The sequence below is a fragment of the Terrapene carolina genome, unplaced genomic scaffold (assembly GCF_002925995.2).
Source record: "Terrapene carolina triunguis isolate 2854851 unplaced genomic scaffold, T_m_triunguis-2.0 Scaffold105, whole genome shotgun sequence".
NCBI lineage: Eukaryota > Metazoa > Chordata > Testudines > Emydidae > Terrapene > Terrapene triunguis.
The window spans coordinates 148,315-167,924 of record NW_020664456.1 but is presented as its reverse complement, the minus strand read 5'-3'; the positions used below and the strand labels follow the sequence as shown (position 1 = coordinate 167,924).

At 43.6% G+C, this 19,610-nt stretch overlaps 1 protein-coding gene across 1 annotated transcript in view; it reads right to left on the bottom strand.

The window, feature by feature from the left end:
- The window catches only part of LOC113406567 (FAS-associated factor 1), a 323,445-nt gene that overhangs the window by 232,484 nt on the left and 71,351 nt on the right, over window positions 1-19,610 (bottom strand). Inside the window, exons 3-4 of the mRNA XM_026651889.2 lie at window positions 19,007-19,053; window positions 15,472-15,680 (exon numbers count right to left, since the gene is read on the bottom strand). Of these exons, the coding sequence (XP_026507674.1) occupies window positions 15,472-15,680; window positions 19,007-19,053 (256 nt within the window). The remainder of the gene's footprint in view (window positions 1-15,471; window positions 15,681-19,006; window positions 19,054-19,610) is intronic.

Here is a 19,610-nt window from a genome sequence, read left to right as displayed (position 1 = left end):
CCCCCCCAGCTGAGAAGTGATGGGTGCAGGAGGTGGGGCAGGGAGGAGAACAACTTCCTGCAGCTGCGGGAGGGTCTGACCCAGCCCCGGTTGCCATGCAGGGGAAGAGGAAGTCCTGTCCTCCCCAGCCCAGCCGGGACTAGCAGTTGAGCCCGGCGCAGGGTAGAATCCACCAGTCGTGTCTTCCCCAGTCCCGCCACCTGCGCCACAGTGATTTACCTCTCTGCCAGCTGCCCTGGGCACCCGAAACATACTGCTGGGGAGGGTCACATGACCGCTCTTGTGACTTCCCTTTGCTTCCCCATCAGAAAGTCATTTTTCTGCAGGAAAGCAAAGAAATATGCGGGGGACATAAATTCTGCCCATGTGCAGTGGCACAGAATTCCCCCAGGAGTAAATTATTATTATAGATGCATTGCTTTTGGGGTAATGTATTGTTGAAAACTGAGCAAATTTTAAATCAGTATAAATATAAAATCTGTCCTTTTACAGAATCATATTTTCTGAACATAATGCTTAGTCACTTTTAGAAGATTACACCCACATTCCCTCACAAATATTTTATATACCATGTACAATCTCATTGCATTATCAAGTAATTACAAGTAAACCAAATTAAATCTTTGCAGACACTGTAAGAATGTGGATGTAAAACTTTGAAAAAACAGCTGCTCAAGAATCCCAGCTCTTTCCTCCAAGCCGCGAGGAGTTAATGTAGTAATTGGATACAGTGATGCATAATAATTTACATGAAAAATAGGTTATAGTATCCAATTGACTGAAATGCTGGCCAGACTAAACAAGGTTGTATTTAATTTATAATGTTTAATTAGTTTCCTTCCCACCCCCAAGCTATTTATCAGGCAGTGAGTTTACTCTTTCTTGAAGATTTCCCAGATTTTGTTGCTGTGGTTGATTATGTTAATATAATAAATACATTTCTGTGGATCCGGTAGTCAGCTGTTTTAAAGTTTATCATTTATACCCTTGTTTTTCCACTATTTCAGTAATAGACCCAAAAGAATAAGGAGCTTTTATTACTAAGTTCAAAATCACAGTGTAGGATTTACATCCTTCTATTGTTTAGCTAGCAAACAATAAATCACCAATCTAGAGATAGACATCTTTCATCAGATTAGTCTTGCACCTACAGTATTCAGCTAATTTAGCATCAGAAGACCCAGAAACATTCCCTACTACCACATACTTGCTACTGATTCAGTTTCTCATTTGTGAGAATCAATTTTCTCAAGTGCTGGAATCTTGCTTGACTTGAGGATTCATATGAGGATTTCTGTAATAGTTTAACTCTGCTATCATCCAGTTTACCAATATGTACACAGAGTGGAATTTTCCCAAGCCCTCTGTGCATGGGCTGAATCTCACTATGGTTACAAGACAAGGGTGGATTTAAGATAATTAATCCCTTTGTAGGTGTGGTAAAAGATTAATTTATTTATATGCATGGCAAAAAAGTTAATGTTCTTGCATTTATATGTTATATAGAGAACCAAACAATATACTCACAGGAAATCTTAATATAATACAAACAATACAAAAGTCCAAATAACTAACCCTAGGAAACAACTTTCCTTCCTATTGCTGACACTTACGCATCATACATTGGGTGCCTTGCTCATTCCAACAGTTACTATTTATTCAACCTTCCTTTAAGTTCTCTTTGCTAGTTAAATGTCCCTTCTGTTTGGATCTCTAACCTGCTGGGGTGATTGTGGCATATTTCCATCTAGTGGAAATTTGATATAATTGCAATATAAATTCAAGCAAACTGAGAAACAGGCTAGACGAGTGGTTCCCAAACTGGGGTTCGCAGAATGTTACAGGGGGTTCGCCAGAAAAATTTCACTAATGGCAGCCAGAGGACCCCAGGCATTGGAGGCAGCAGGTGGGACCCGGTTGCAGGGCAGACAGCCCGAGCCCCAGGGAGAGCAGGGCCGGATAGTTTGGGCTGGCAGCCAGCCGGCCCGAACCCCATCGCTCCGCGTGGGGCTGGGAGCCCAAGCCCCAGGGAGAGCGGGGCTGGGCAGTTTGGGCTGGCAGCCCATGCCCTGCCCCCATCAGCGAGGGAGCCGGCAGCCCAAACCCCAGCGCTCCAATCAACTTTTGGTTGAGTTTAAGAAACGAGTACCCCCTTCTGACAGAAAAAGCTGCTGCAGTTTTGTTACCATTTTCAACAACATACTTATGCGAGAAAGCATTTTCCTCGTATGCACATCTGAAAACCAAATACAGAAACAGACTTGATGCCGAACCAGAACTGAGACTTTATCTTTCTCCAGTGGTTCTGGACTTCCAAGAGCTATGCAGAGCAAAGCAAGCGCATCCATCACACTGAGGAAATTTAAACTTAAATCCCTGGAAATATTCATTTTTAGGAGGGGGTTCACGAGATTTCACAATTTAGTGAAAGGGGTTCGCGGGCTGTTAAAGTTTGGGAACCACTGGGCTAGACAGATGTGGCGCCTCAGAGAAGTTTTAGCCATGTCTAAATGATATTGAATGGTTGTTTCCAGAAGAGCATTTTTGGAAGCCTAGTTTAATAAGAGCCACTTTCAGATACTTTACACTCTGTGCTTCATAAAGAACACCGCACTTTGGTGATGAGCTATTGACAGGGCCGGCTCCAGGGTTTTGGCCGCCCCAAGCAGCCAATCAAAAAAACAAAAAAAAAGCCGTGATCACGATCTGTGACGACAATTCGGCAGGAGGTCCTTCGCTCCGAGCAGGAGTGAGGGACCGTCCGCCGAATTGCCGCCGAACAGCTGGACGTGCCGCCCCTCTCCGAAGTGGCCACCCCAAGCACCTGCTTGGTAAGCTGGTGCCTGGAGCCGGCCCTGGCTATTGATACGATGGTGATAGCTGAGAAAGATGGCAAGCTCCAGTTTACCACGATTCATGACTTTTAACAAGAATGCAGCTAATCACTACACAAAAAATATGATATCTTTCTATTTCTGTGAGATTGACTATGGATTAGATATAGTTAGAGCCAGAAAAATGAAATAATTGACATTAAACTCTAGGAGTCTCTCCATGAAGAATTTCCTCTAACTTATCAGGTTAGAAAGGTGCAGCTGAAGAGATGAACACAGTCCTAAATTCTCGTTTCACAACAAATAGAAATGTGGTTTCAAAGTAATGCAAATTTAGAGAACGACTGCAAATTGTTGATGAATCCACTGTCTCACATTAAGAAAAATCAGCTATTAGAATCTGATACAATTGAATCAAACATGGACTTTGATCTAATTCTTACAAAAGGGAGGTTGACCCTAGAAAAGGCAGTTGAAGTATGTTAGGGCACTACCCTGGGACTCAAGAGACCTTGCTTCAATTCTCTGTTCCGCCAGCATTTTCCTGTGTGACCTTGGGCAAGTCACCAAGTCTCTGTGCCTAAGCTCCCCATGTGCAAAACAGAAATAGTATTCTCTGCCTGACAGAGGTGCCGTGAGGAGAATTATAGCAAAGATTGAGTCACGAAGATACTACGGCAATGAAGGCCATATGAAGTACCTAACACAGAGTACAGGAGGAATCCAGAGAGTTTATTCTCCTATGACTACAGATCCAAGCACTAATTGATTTTAATCATACCCAAGAGCTAACAATTGCTTTAACCAATAAAATGAGGTTTCAGCACATGAAAAATACATTGATATTACAAATGCAAACAACAACAGTGCCTGCTGTAGTCAGACAGCTCTCAGCCTAAGCTCTGCCATTGTCTCTGTCTCTTGCCCCTGGTCCCCGCTGGAACTCCCACTCCGGGGCATTCTCACTGCTCCCTGCAGGAGTTGGGCTCAGTCCCAGGGCCCTACTAAGTCTAATTATCTCAATCCAGCTACAGGGCACTCTCAGAGCTGCAGTGTCCATCTTCCCTGAACAAAGGGTAAGGAAAATAAAAGGATATCACTGCCTTGGTCTGGGATCCCCTGGCCATTGGGCTCCCTAGCCGTCTCTAGCAGCATCTCTTCTTGGGCAAACTTTCCCCCCTTGTTCTGTGGCTAGTTTCATCTTTTAAACTGCTGTTCTCCAGGCAGAGAATGCTCTGCCGGTGCACCTAACTGGCACTGCCTGAATGCTGGGATTCTCGTGAGGCTTGCGGTCAGTGGGATGGAACATGCCCCATCCAACTAAGAAACCTTTGCTTGGGGGTGGAGGGTGGCTGTTTGAGCATCAACCCAGTCCCGGTCTCCTGGGGCAAAAATTCTGCATTTGCTTGCGCCTTTCTGGCTTGGTGCTGCACCTAGAAGTTACAGGGCTGAAGTGCCAGATATCAGCACATAATCCAGGGATTTGAGTCCTGTACAAAGTATAGCTGTAGTAAGGGCCCATGGTCTGTGACCAGGGAGAAGGGACAAACCTGAGGGAGTCCACATCCCACTTTATTCCCAGAGCCTCCTTCTCAATAATAGAATATGCTTTCTCCCTGGGGAACAACTTTTTGCTCAAATATAGGACAGGGTGCTCTTTACCCTCAAACTCCTGGGACAACACTGCTCCCAAGCCAACGTTTGATGCATCTGTATAGAGAACGAACTCCTGGAAGAGTTCTGGATTGGTGAGGACAGGTACCCAGCTCAGCTGCACCTTCCGGATGCTAAAAGCTTCATAGCACTAGTCATCTTACTGAACCTTTATTGATGTCTTTACCCTTCAGCAGATCACTCAGGGGTGCCATGATCCATGCAAAGGTGGGATGAACCACAAGGCTCAGGAATCAGCATATTGGTCTTCTGGTTCATGGTGCAGGGCAGGATTTAATGAGTGGACTTTATCCATCAATAGTTTCCCAAGTCTTCCTCCTACCTGATACCCTAAATAAGTCACCTCTGTTATGGCCAACTTACACTCAGCAGGCTTACCTGTGAGGCCAGCCTCTTCTAGGAAAGTCAATACTGCTTTTAGGTCACTGAGGTGGTCTTTCCATATAGGGCTATAAATTACAGTGTCATCAAGGTAAGCCGCAGCATATTGCTGGTGGGGTCAAAGGATTCAATTCATCAGGCACTGGAAAGTCGCCGTGGCCCCCGGCAGGCAAAACAGCATGGTTTTAAAGTGGAAATGGCCAAAGGGGATTGAGAACATGGTATTCTCCTGACAGGATGCAGACAGGGGTATCTGCCAATAGCCTTTTGTAAGATCCAATGTGCTGAGATATTGTGCCAGGCCCAACTGCTCTAGCAGCTCATCATGTTCATTGCAGCATTGGATAAGTGTCAAACTTTGTGATGGAATTGACTTTACAAAAGTCAATACAGAACCAGATCATGCTGTCCACTTTAGGGACCAGGACTAAAGGAGTCCTCCAGGTGCTCTTGGACTCCTCCATGACCCCCATTCTCAATATCATAGGCACTTCTACTTGGACCATGTTCCACATCTTCTTGGGCAAGGGCTGAGGATTTTCTCTAACCAGTTGCCCTGGTGTGGTCTTCAGATGTTATATGGCGTACGTTCTCCCCAGGCTCGTGGAGAATACCATATTGAAGTCTTGGATCATTTGCAACAACTGGGTCTTCTGTTCAGAAGCAATGGCCTCATTTAATGGTAAAAGTCCAGATTCTAGGCTATCAGCTACATTGAGACCTAGTTCAGGGCTCGCTGGCCAGGAATCTATCAGGAGGGTTTCCCATGTTTTCCACGGCTTGAAAATGATAGACCTTGGTCTCCCTCCTCTTGCTGGGTAGCTTGATCTCATAATCAACCGGATCCATTTGTCTCAGAACCTCAAAACAGACCCTACCAGCGAGCCATTAATTTTGACTCAGATGATGGTAATAGGAGCAACACCCTGTTTCCAGGGTGGAAGGTTCATGCTTCTTGCTTATATCCCTGTTCTTGCCTCCATTGAGCCCGAAAAAGGTTCTCCTTTGTGAAAGTGCTCAACTTTAGATGTTCACATAGTCAGGTGATGATGTACTGGGTCGCCCCAAGTGTGTTTGCATCTTGCTCCTCCCAACTCTCACAATGCATCCAAGATTTCCCAGAGCTGGCATCCATAGAGCATTTTGAAGGGCAAAAAACCCACAGAAGTTTGGAGTACCTCTTGCACAGCAAATAGAAATGGTGGGAAGAGGTGGTCACAGTGCCTAGACTCAGTCCCAACAAAACTGCTTCAATATCTCAACATCTTGTTAACCCTTTCCACCAGGCCATCTGTTTGCAGATGACACTCTGATGTCCTCACGGCCTTTATTTTAAGAAGAGAACATAGTTTATGCATCACCTGCAAGGTGAAGTTGGAGACCTGAACAGTCTATATTTCCTGCAGGAAACTTACCCAAGCAAAGCGAGTCTCATACGTTTGGAAGCAATTGCTGTCACTGTAGCCAAGTGCAAGGGTATCGCTTTGGGGTAGGGAGTGACATAGTCCACCACTACATGTATATACTGGTTTCCCAAGGAGCTCTTCTCTATAAGGCTCTACCATGTCCATCCCTATTCTTTCAAATAGGGTTTCCACTTAGGGCATTGGGACCAAAGAGCCTCAGGACATTCTTAGCTGCCATCTATTGACACTCAGGACAGGAAGAGCAATACTCACTTACCTTATGGTGCACCCTCACCCAGAAAAAGTGAGTAAATACCCAACTCCAGGATCTTCTCATTCCCTATATGCCCTGTGCAGGGAATATCATGTGCCAGCTGAATTCTAGCCCTTCGGTATTTATGGGGTACCAGCAAATGAGTTCTTATTGCTCACAACTGAGGGTGTCTTTTCACATGATACAGACGCTCTTTCTCCAGCAAAAAGTGGGCGTGGTGTCTCGGGTGCTAGGGGTCTGCTGCCTCCCTAAACATGGATACCACCTGTTCACAGACACTGCTCAGCACTGCATCATCATGTTCTTGGATGAAGCTTCCCCCTTGTAGTAAGGTCTTGAGGTCCACAGCCAGTGCCTGCCATCCCTCCATCTGTCTGGCCATCCCTGGTCACACGGGACTTCCCAGAGGGGGTCTTCAGAGTCCCCCAGACTCACTAGGTCCATGGGGTCCGCAGGCCAAGGCCTGCTCTGGGGCTCAGATCATTAATGATTTGCCAAAAGGCTGGCCAGTCTGAGCCTATAATCACTGGGCATGCTAATTTCTCTGCTAGCACGATTTTAATTGAGTTAGTGTGGGCCCCAACTGTCAGTTCCAGTCACTGACATGGGCATGGGCTTTACATCTCCATGTATACACTCCAGGCAAATAGTCCTCTTTGAGTTGATTTTCTTTCCTGCTAAGGCAGCTTGTATCACTGTCTGGCTACACCTCAAGACCCAGTACCTCCTTCCCTTGAACCCATTCTGGGATCATCAACATGGTGGGGGCAAGTCCTATTATGTGTCATCTTCTGCCGTCCAACCCTCTGCGTAGTCACACTCCATCAATGGGAACTCTTTCCTCATATGCCCCTGTTGCCAACAGGAATAGCAGATCACTGAGCTTATCCCTGCAGGCTCTGGCAGGGGACAGACTACAAGGAAGACCTTTGGACTTCAGTCATTTGTGTCCCCGGATGGTTGGTTATCTGGGCAACACCTCATCCAAACTTGGCCCTGTGTCTTGCCACAGTCTTCCTCTCTACATGCGTGTAGCTCAGGTCGCCGTGGTGGGGTTTGTACACATTTCCTGTTGTGCTTGGGGTTCGGCATCTGCTTGCGGGGGTCTGGTGTCCTCAGTGGCCCTCACTGGTGAATGGACTGAGGCCACGTGACCCATCTCCAGCAACCCTTCAGCGGTGATAAAATTTTCCATCAGCTGCATTACCTCTGACAACGACTCAGGGTGATGCCAGAGAACCCACTCCAGGTCCCTCACTAGAAGTATAGATACAAACTGCTCTGTGAGGACCTACTCTGCAACTTGAGCCCTGGAGCACTCCAGGAGAGAAAGCCATCACCAGCAATGCTCTTTGAATCATTGCACCATTTCCTGGGGGTAAGCTCTTTGGGGGAGGTCTCCACCCAAGAACACTGCTGATGAGTCTATTTGCTAATATCCAGATAATCTAAAATAGTGGTCTTCACCCAACAATAGTCTCTAGCCTGTTCTGGGTCAAGGTTACAGTATACCAGCTTTGCCTCTCACATGTAGAGGGCTAAAACTAATGCCCAATGCTCTGGAGGCCATTGAGAGACCAATGCCATCCTCTGAAAGGTGAGAAGGAATGCTGCTGGATTGTCTTGGAGCCCATGTTAGTTAACTTTACTGACATAGGTGGCAGAGCTCCCTCTGGCCTACTGGGTCTCCCTGTGCAGAGGGCAGGTTTTTACTACTGCAAAAAAGTCTCAAGTTCTTGCTGGTGGGTCACAACCTCCTTTAACAGCTGCTGCTGCTATCCTGACTGGACCTGCTGCTGGAACTGTTATTTCTGATTGGCCTGCTACTGTTGCCATTCTGCCATCCACTTATACCAGTGCTAATGGTGCACCTTGACTGATGCCCCCTCTCCAAGGACTGATGTGGAACCTATTACTGTCTCAAGGCCTTGTATCATGCGTAGGGTATCATCCGTAGGGCATCATGCGTAGGGCATCATGCCTGCCTTCTCCACCACTTTCAGTGAACCAGCTCTCAGCTTGAGCTTGGAAGTCATCTCTAGGTCTCTTGCCTCTGGGTGCCCACCAGAACCCACACTCCTGGGTAAGCTCATTGTTCCCTGCAAGAGTTGGGCTCATTCCCAGGGTCCTTTCAGAGGCTAATTATCTCCAGTCCCTGGTACTGCTCCTCAGGTCCAGCTACAGGGCACAGACAGAGAGCAGACATCCATAGCCTCTCTCAGAGCTGCAATGTCTGTCTAACGCAAAAGGCAGGGAGTGGGGGAGAAGGGAAGGCTGGTCATTGCCTCGGGCTGGGCTCCCCTGGCTACTGAGCTCCTTAGCAATCTCTAGCAGCCTCTCTTCTTGGGCAAAGGTCCCCCCCCTTGCTCTGTGGCCAGCTTCACCTTTAAAGTTCCCCTTCTCCAGGCAGAGCATGCTCTGCAGGTGCACCTAACCGGCACTGCCTGAATGCAGGGACGCTGGTTAGGCTTATTGTCAGTGGGATGGAGCCGTCTCCCATCATACTGCTATTGTTGTGCACTACTCCAGTCAAACCATTTCCAGCCCTCACACCTCACTGAGATAGGAAGAAAAATGCTGGAGGGGAAAAAAAGAAGCCTGAAAAGGACAGACGGTAACTATTCTAGAGAGCAACAAATACTCGCTCAGAGTCTGAAGAGTTTATTTTGGGAATTCAGGAGTAAGAGATAATGTGACTGCTAATGGACAGAAATTAAAAATGGTCAAAGATACTGGATGTGAGAGAAAGAATGTCAATGTTGACCTTTTCTGAAACAAAATGTTTTGGGTTTTTTCTGTTCATTCTTCTGTGCAGTACTTATTTACAGTCACATATTTTGTTTTATGTCTGAATCTTGCAGATAGTTGCTGTATGATCTTTGTAGGAATTATGGGCATTTCTGTAAGGAAAATAATTAAATACTTGGATTTAGAATTAGGTTGAGAGAATTCAACTAATGTACTGAGAGAAAGGCAGCCTTTTTAAATCAAAACTGGACATTTCCACCTGGATAGAAGTAAAAATTATGAAACAGTAGCTCCCCAACTGTGGTCTCAGCACATCGGGAGTCTGAAGAGACCTGACCAGTCACAAGTGCTGGCTTTTCTCATTTCCAGCTGCTACATCACATAAGAGGGTTAAGCATGCATTAAATACTGACCTAAGATTACTTTTCCACTTTAGTAATTGTTCTAGCTGACACAGGGATGTTATGCAATTACAAATAGGAGGAAAGGAGTCCTTGAGACATTTTCTGTAGTAAAAGGTGGTCCATGTAATGAAAAAGATTTAAGACCCCTATCTATAAGGTAATGAGTATGTGTTGTCTGAAGGATCATATACAGTTCAAGCAAACATATGAACTGGTGTAGATAGGCAACAACCACCATGGGATATGGTTCTGATGACTTATATTCAGATAATTATACATAATATGATCCCTTATAAAGGGTTTGTTTTGCCAAAGAAACAGGTAGTTCTTTGAACTAGTGTGCTAAGAAAACATGTACGGTACTTTAATGTACCACCTTTCACATCTGGGCACCTGGACTCAAATTCTACCATATGAGAGAAGCAAAAGTGAGCGCAGTGAGCTAGTTGCTACTGGACAGTTTTCCAAGTCACATATCCATCCCACAGTTTGACACAATTAACACATTCCCCTCACAGAGGATGCCGAGGATTGGAATAGCAGGGAGATGCAGGTCAGGAATGTGGTGTACTGATGTTGTTTGCAGAAGCTTATTCATCACTTACTTGCATTAGACCTGGTTCTACACAGTCCTATTAATCCCTCATGCCAGGGCTTTGAATCTCCCATGGTACTAGTTCTCTGAGTTAGAATACTTGAGAATGGTGGCAGTGACTCCAAACAGAGAGATGGAGGATTTTTTTTTTTAAAAAGCCTCTTTTAAAGACAACAAAGTCTATTAGAACATTAGGTTTTCAAATATCTATCATTCAAATGAAGAAGAGTATTACAATGAACAGAATATTAATTTTTTAATATTTTTAAATGTACCCAGATACAAAGTTTAAAATAAAATATGCACAATGTATTAAACTTGTCAACTAAGCAGAAGTTAGTCAGTCACCTTGTACCATAACGACAGTTCTTCAAGACGTGTGTCCACTGTAGGTGTGTCTGCATCCCTGCACTGCTGATTGAAGAACTTTGGTAGCAGTCTGTCCCGCCCGCGCATGCACTGCACCTCGCCTGCCACGAGGTTAGCCCTCAGTTTCTTTTCTACTGCAGAGTCAATGACAAGAACTCCAAAGTAGAGGGGAGGAGGGTGGGCTGGGGAGCACCCCCAGGGACACACATCTCGAAGAACCATCATTACTGCACAAGGTAACTACTACTACTTCAAGTAGTGTCCCTATGGGTTCTCCACTGTAGGTAACTCCCGAGCAGTGCCCACCACTGGAGGCTGGGACTTTGAAGTTGAGTCTGATATGGATGATAGCACCAAATTTGGCATCTGCAGCTGAATCCCCCAGGATGGCATAGTGTTCTGCAAAGGTAAGCGCAGATGCCCAGGTAGCTGTTCTGCAGATTTCTGAAATAGGGATACCCATGGAGAAGGCGATAGATGAGGAGATCGACCTCATAGAATGCAAGCATATTGAAGATGGGGGTGTTACATTACGCAATTGGTAACAAAGTTTAATACAGCCCAAGACCCAGTGGGAGTGTCTCTGAGCTGAAACCGCTGTGCCTTTTGATCTATCTGCAACGCAGAGGAAAAGTCTTGGAAATTTTTTGAAGCTTCTTATCCTGTCCAAACAGAAGGCCAAGGCTCTCCTCACATCAAGCACATGAAGGATGGCTTCCCTATTATCCTGATGAGGTTTGGGATAAAAAGCTGGAAGCCAAATAAGCTGATTAATGTGGAATGCAGAAGTCACCTTGGGAGTGAACTTTGGATGTGGTCTCAGCATGACCTTGTCAGGGAATAACACAGTGAAAGGGGGATGCGCCACCAGAGTCGCTATTTCCCCTACCCTTCTTGCAGAGGTAATGGCAATCAGGGACACCATCTTCATGGAAAGGTGAGTTAATGAACAAGTGGCCATAGGTTCAAATTGCAGTCTAGTCAACCCTTTTAGCACTAGGTTGAGATCCCATTGAGGAGTGGGAAGTCTGGGTGGTGGGAAGAGGTTCGTTATGCCTGTGAGAAACTTCTTTGTAGTCAGATGGGAAAAGACTGCGTAACCTTCTACCTGTTGGTGGAAGGTTGCAACCGCTGCTAAATGAACCTCTAGAGAACTAACAGAGTCCCAATTTCTTGAGAGCCAATAGGTAGTCCAGGACTACTGGTAGGGTGGCTGTATTAGGGGTGACGTCTTTAGGCTGGCACCAGATCTGGAATCTCTTCCATTTTTGCAGACAGGTATGACGCATAGTTCCTACTCTACTGTGTAATAGCACCTCCTGTACCTCCTCAGAGCAAGATATCTCTATGTGCTGGAACCATGAAGGAGCCATGCTTTGAGTCACAAACTCTGTAAGTTGGGATGGAGAGTCATCAGTGGATATAATGTCAGCTGTGACAGGTAAGTGTACCACATCTGCCTGGACTATGTGGGATCATGCTTTTTCTCTTGTCACTTTCAACAGTATTTAATTAATAGAGGGAATGGGGGAAAGATGTAAAGAAGGCCCTTGTCCCATAGGAGGAGGAGAGCATCTCCCATGGAGTGTCATCTGATCCCCGCTCTGGAGCAATACTGTGGACGTTTCTTGTTCTGGTAAGTAGGGAACAGGTATATTACTGGCATCCCCCATTGTCTGACTATGGGGAGTACCACCGACTATCTCCCATTTGTGATCGTCATGGGCAGTGAGTATAATAGGCCAGCCTCCCCTGGTGCTGCCGCAGCCACCGGACCCCCAGTTGCGGGGTTTTGGGGTGAAGTTTTTGATTTCTTATGCCCCATGTAGGTTCTGGGGTGGCTGAGGAGGCAGTATGTGCTATTCAGCTTCCTGGGTTCATCGGTAATCTCCCTGAACCCAGGAAGCTGAGTAGAAAATACTGCCTCCTCAGTCGCCCCAAACCTGCATGGGGCATAGCAAAAGCTTCTTCTGGACCTGAGAGACGCTTTTCCCCGGGCAGCTTGGGGTCTGGTGAGGGGAGGTGCAGCTACAGCTGGCCCAGAACTTCTCTGGGCAGGGGTGGGGGGTGAAGGTTTGGGGCATCAGCCAGCCCGGGGCTCCTCGAGGTGGGGGGTGTTGGGAGGGGGTCAGGACTTTGGCTGGTTCGGTGCTCCCCCAGCCAAGAGGGGAGGCGCTCGGGGCTGTTCCGGGCAGGGGGTGCGGGGGGGGGGGGGTCTCGATGTTACCAGGATAGGCGGGAGGCAAACCCTTTCTTCTTCGTTTTTTTTCCTTCTGTTTTTGTTTTGTTTTAAGGCATGGCTAAATCAAATGTAAATGAAGTAAAGAAAAAAGCTTCAAGGGAAGCTAAATTTAGCCAATGTCAAGGGAGGTAATGATCCACGAACGGACAGCTCTAGTTCCGTCTCCAGCCGGGGCGACTGAGAAGGAAATGACGAGAGTCACCGGCTAACTCTGGCTAACCTCGTGGCAGGTAAGCTGCAGCGCATTCACGGGTGGGACAGACGGCTACCCACGTTCTCCCATCAGTAGCACAGGGACGCAGACATGCCTACAGTGGAGTAACCATAGGGACACTACTCAAAGAACATATGTTTCTCAACAGTAACATACTAAAGGAAGATAAAATGGAGCTGATTTCACCTGTCCTCTATTTAATTCACTCTGGGAGCATAAAGGAGAGATAAACAGCCTATGTAAGAGGTTAGCCTAGGCAGCATGGAGTTGTCACAATCACCCTATACTACTCCAGAAATATGGGATGTGCAAAGAGTAGGGAGTTGGAGAGGTGGTGTAGCCAGAGTATACTGCATTCTAGTTATCCTGGGCTGCCAGGAGGCTACCGCAGCCAGAACTCAAAATCAGAGCAGCCCTGAATTTCCTCTGAAGTACAACAAGGGCCTGGCAAGCCCCTGGACAGCAAGTATATAAAGGGAGCATAAAGGTGGTTTAAAGCCACCTTTGCTTCCCTCATTTCTTTCCCTGCTTCACTGGCAAGAAGCAGTCAAGAATCGAGTCACTGTTCCTTTTTTACAGTAACACTAAGCCAATATCAACTGTACCTTTTGAACTAACACACATTTTAAAAAGTTTTAATGTATGCAGACCCAGGTAGAAAATGTGGGATTTACATTGAACATCACATTCTAGAGTGCACCATTATGAGCTATATGCACATGGATGGCAGGCAGCTATTTCACAACAGCACATACTATTCCTTTCTTATAAATTGGTTTGTGCAAAATCTTTCTGAAAATGGGGGGCAGTTAATATTTTATGGGATTCAATTTCAACTGGTTTGAACAGTTTTAGGAACTATTCAGGTCTTTTTAAGCAATGTTTTCATTTTCAAGATGTGTTCCCCAAAATATTCCACTCAACCCACAGTCAACCTGAGCCAATACTGCTCTGGGAGTTATGCCTGCAGTGTTATGGCTTACTACAAGAGGTAGTATCTGGGTCTCGACTAAGAATGCAGCCTACATGAGAAAAAAAAAAACAGCTATATGTTTAAGAACACATCTATTTTCCCACCTGTATTCCAACTGGAATCCAGTTGAATGCTGAAAAATTTCCGTTTTGTTTCTCCACCAGCATTGCTAAACAATCTTTTATACTAATTGATTTAATATTGCTATTGAATTTAGCTTGTAACTTTTCAGTAAGACTATCTTGACAAAGTTCTGTATGTGAATAATACACTCTAAGTTCTTGCACTGATCTGATTAGCCACTGCCTTGGTTTGTCATTTATACCTGTGCCAAGTGGGTGTAAAAGGGTATTATTGGTGTGAGTGCAGAATTCTGATTTGGTAATGTTTTTATAACTACCTTGCACAGATGTAAGTGACTGCACAAAACATAAGGAAGAGGAGAATCAAGCCCAGTATCTGAAATACCAGTACAGTCTCAATAGACCAAAATAATCACCACTAGGTGTCACCCTTTGATACTGTATAAAACACTATACATACGAACAACTGTTTCACTTTAAAATTATATGAGAGCAATTTTACTACCACACTGACTGCAATGTGGTATTTTATTCAGCATCTCTTCACTTTACTCCTAGTTTTGATTTTTCAAAAGTATCTCGGGTAAATGAATTAAGGAATTTGCTCCTACATCAGCTAAAAGGAATTCTTGTAGTCACAGTTTTACAGAGAATGTCAGTACATGACCCTTGCAACATGAACATATGTTGCAATATGCTAGAGGTATCAACCTATCATTCTTCGGTTACTTTTACAAAAAGGAGTCTTAAGGAAAAAGTGTAACTAGCAACAAAATAATGCATTTTTGAAGATGGGTAAGTAAATTACATTCTCCAATAGTCTGAATTCCTCCCACCCTTGAAAAGACAATTAAAATCTTTATTTGCAAAGAAGTAGGGTGCAACCATGCCCAGCCCTGCACAGATTCAGAGGGAGCCTGCCCACGAGTGACTGATCTGAAGTGAGAAGGAGCTATGCATCCAAAAAGTGATGGAGATCACATGCTCACTGGGGCACAATGGCTGGCAGTTCACACCTGCACTACTCCCTACTGTGGACTGTGCCTTAAAGCTACAACGAACCATTAGTCTCAATCTGGTTTCAGAAGCAATTCTAAACAATTTGACTTCAAAACAATAGTTTTGCAGATTAATCATCAAAATACAGTGGTGCCATTTTATCTAAGGCTACACAGAGGTTTGTGAATGATAAGTATTTGCAGTTGTTACTGTTCATCATTTTTCTTTTTATTATTGTACCACAACACACATTTTTTATTCTAAATAAACCTTACCAACTGTGCAGCTGTCTTCAAGTACTACATCCACATTTCTGTCTCTGTATTCAACCCTGAAGTCAAGCATTCGTGGTTGTCTTTCCACTATTTGTCGGGATGGCACTACATGTCGAAACGCTGAGGATGAGGAAGGAGTTGAAGAAGATGCTGTAGGATGACTTGTGGGACCATAGGCTGGTCCTTGCAAAGTCTCTCCACCATATTCACTGAAAGATATATAGTTTAGAGAATTTAAATAGAACAGACTGATAACTGAAGAACTATTTGAAGAAACGCGAGGCAAGCGAGATGAGCAGTATATTCCCTTACTGTCATCCACAACTTGCACTTGTGACTGCTATATTGTATCACGTATCTGACATAGAGGCTGTTTTACTAACAATGTAAGAAATTATAGTATCTACAACATTTTCTTAAATATTAGCAACTAAAACGTTCAAAAGCGATTGTTTAAAAGCTGGTCCTACAGTATTTTAACAGTCTTTTGGGCCTCAAGTTTAATATATGTATTACAAATCACAGAATGACTTGTACAGTAAGGAACACAATATTGCAACCCCACGGAAGTACTACATATCCATACCAGAATCCCAAGGGTATCCCAGGCTTAAAATTCTACACAGCAGCCACCATTCTACTACTACATCATCAGGCTAGTGTCATCCCAAAAGAGTCTGGGAGAAAGTGCAGCAGAGATGCATCCCATAATCTTAGAGAGACAAACCTATTTGCAAATTAATCAGACAGGTTAAAGAGGAAAATAAATAATTTTTTGCTTCAGGCAGTTAAGGGAGATTATATAGACATCAGTGTATTCGTTTAAGACCAAAATCTAGAAATATATGTTAATTACAGAATGTTGAATTCCAGCTTCTCCTTGAGCCTCATCTCCCTCCCCACTACTCCTGAGCACTTGCATATGGACCACGGGATAGTGAAGTGAATGTAGCTTTGCACAGATTAATTTGGAGAACTCCAGCTACAGGCTCTTCATTTAGCCTCTCTCCAAAGAGCACGGTGCTGGAGATTAGTAAGCAGAGTGATAAAACAAGGCATATTAAGAAACACCATTCAGGCCAAAGAGAATGTGGAACCACTTTGACAAAATGAGCATTTTACATACTAAAATGAACATTCCACCAAAGGAATCCAGGAAATAATGTTTGTAGAGTATGGCTGGAGTTCTGCTTTGCAGATGTCCTCAAGTGGAAGACAGTGACTACAGACATACAGTGAAATCTGTATGGGAAACTATCCTTACTAGGCAGCTCCAGATGTCCTGATGGTTGGTGCACACTAACAGTGTGTGCTTCAAGGATGGAATTTGAATGAATGATACTTTAATTTTTTTAATAGGGCTGCTGAAATTTGGGATCATGCCAATTTCTTTTTTCTTTTTTTTTTTTAAGGGACCTTATTTAGAAGGCCATATTCCACTTTCTTAAAAAAAAGTCAAGTAGTGTCTTGATGCAAAAGCTTTATAAAAAAAAAAAAAACACGTTAAATTTACCCCCCCCCCCACACACACACACACACACACACACACACACAGTGATGACATGAACTCAGTGAGCATAGCCAGTTGCTACACACACATGCTATATAATTAACAAACACTGTCTACATTCCCAACTGTCTGCTGGTGCAATTCCTATCATTTTACCTCCCACGTTCTGAAAAGAAAAAATTAAGTGTTATGCTTTTCTGGTAGTACAAAGGTCTCTTTTCCTTTTCTCTAGTCAGCAGACACACAAAGAGGAATTCTCAGCTATGTGAAACCTACAGGGATTTCAGAGTTCTAAAGTACACAAGGAATCTGTTTTGTTTTGTGCAGCTTTTAATTACAATACTAAGTACCACTAGGAATTTGTTATGCAGAGTTAAACAATGACCATATATTGATCCAGATTGTTTCTTTTAAAAGGGGGGGGGGGGGAAGATTACTGAATGTTAAAATTAAAAAGTGATACAATAGTTTCTGTGACAATAATTTTGTTAGTAATCCTAAATAGCATTCTCAGGACATACTTCTTTAAATCACAACTGTATTACATTTGGTGACCGAGAGGATATTTGTTCTCTGAAAATACTACTGTTCACCCCATTAAATAACATTAATTGCATTAAAAGAAAAAAAAAAAAAAAGACAGCCAATAAACACACTTGGCTACCAGCAGCTGGACACTCACATAATGATTCAATTTAGCAAAACCTTTGCTTTAGGAGATTATGGGTGAGATTTTCAAAAGAGCATAAGGGAGTCAGGTGTCCAACTTCCTTTGAAAGCCAATGGAAACTGGGTGCCTAACTCCCTTAGGCCTCTGAAATTCCACCTTATATCATCAGGGGGGGACCCCACAACAGCTTGACACACATTCAACTGCCTAGATTTTTTTTTTAAAAGAAAGAAAGAGATGCTGAAGAAACTTCAGAATTGATTTTTAACAAAGCCTTCACTTATTGCTGAACCAAAAGAAAAAAGTACTGCTAATCAGTCTGGTGAGTATTTAGATTGAAAATGCTTTGTATGCATATGTTCAGGGGGTCTCTGGGCCCTACACGAATACAAATAAAAAGTAAATATCCACTCACTGCACTGAATAAACAAGGATTTAATCCTGAGTGTAAAAAAAGTGACGGTTGACAACATACATTAAATAAGTTAAGACCTAATAATTAAATACAGCTTAGCTGCCAAAATACTGATTTACTTACATTATAAGTAGCATCTATCATAAGTTAAAAACATTTTAAAACATCATATTGAGTATTTGTCCTGAATGCTTTGTATCACAACATTCTACTGGCTCTCCCAAACAGCTGAATTCCTGTTCTGCTGTTTCCGATTGCCTCATCAGCACTTAGGAGATCATGCTTCAGTGACTTAGAATCACACAAGCCAAAACTGAATTCAAAAGTTTGAAAGAAAACAAGTGCACTGACTTTTTGAAGTGAGTAATCTACTTCCTCTGACACAGTATCCTTTACCTGCAACCCACTGAAAGGACACGAGTAACTCTAAGAGAGAAAAATTGTCACCACCTTTCATGCATGTGTGTGCATGCATCAAGAGAAAAAGAAAAAAAAATTAGCCAAGGATATGGGGGCAATTCCCAGCTGATAGAAAAAGTGCTTTGGGATTTTTTAGGTCCATGCAGAACAGATGGGACCTCACTTTTAGGGAATTATCTGACAGACTCAGACTTAGTCAACTGTATATCCTATAGGGACTGATCCCACACCTACTGAAGCCAGGGGTAAGAATTCACTGATGTTGATGAGGGCTGGATCATGTCCTTAATCAGTCTTGGAAAGTTGAGGGGTTCAGTCAGCCCTCCCAGGAGTTGAACTCTTGGCTCTTGGGAGTCTAACTATTTCAAAATGATACTTACAGTATTACATCTTCCTCCTAAGGGATAAAATTGGAGATGAAGAAAGAAGAGGTAGGGGAAGAGAAAGTAAACCTCCCACCATGACTACTATTACACAGTACCTCTTTCTACACATTATTGCTCCAAGCTTCTTTACTTACCTTTGTAGAATGCCATTTTCTTGTGGTATTACACCATTTATAGCTGCCTGTAAACAAAAGATATACAGTAAGTCAAACAAGCCAGGCAGCAATAAGACATCAGAAAAACTTGAGATATTTCTGCAAAGCAATTCAAATGGGCTTATACAAAAATGACTCAAATTTGCTTAAACAAAATCCCCAATGCTCCCTAAGCACATCGAATATTCTCCATTGAGTTCATACAGAAGCATCTGACAGTGCCACTAAAGTACATTCTTGTAATAAACCCTATTTCAAAGGAGAAAGGCCTGAAACAAGACTTTGGACCCAAACTGTATATATCTTTAACAGGTCAAAATAAAACTAAAAAACTTTCTAAATTTAAGGATTCAAAATGTTAGGGTGGTTATATTTGTTTGATTACAGACATGTTTGAATTACAGTTTCAGAGCCAACAGAGATCTGAATGTAAGATGTTTGTTTATGCCCATTCACATATTTCAGTACTTTTAACACAGAGCGGACACTTAACATATCAAATCTCTATCTAGAAAGTATTTTTCCTCTTTAATATTTTTGTACGGTTCTTAATTTGCTATATGAATTTTATGGGTAGGTACCA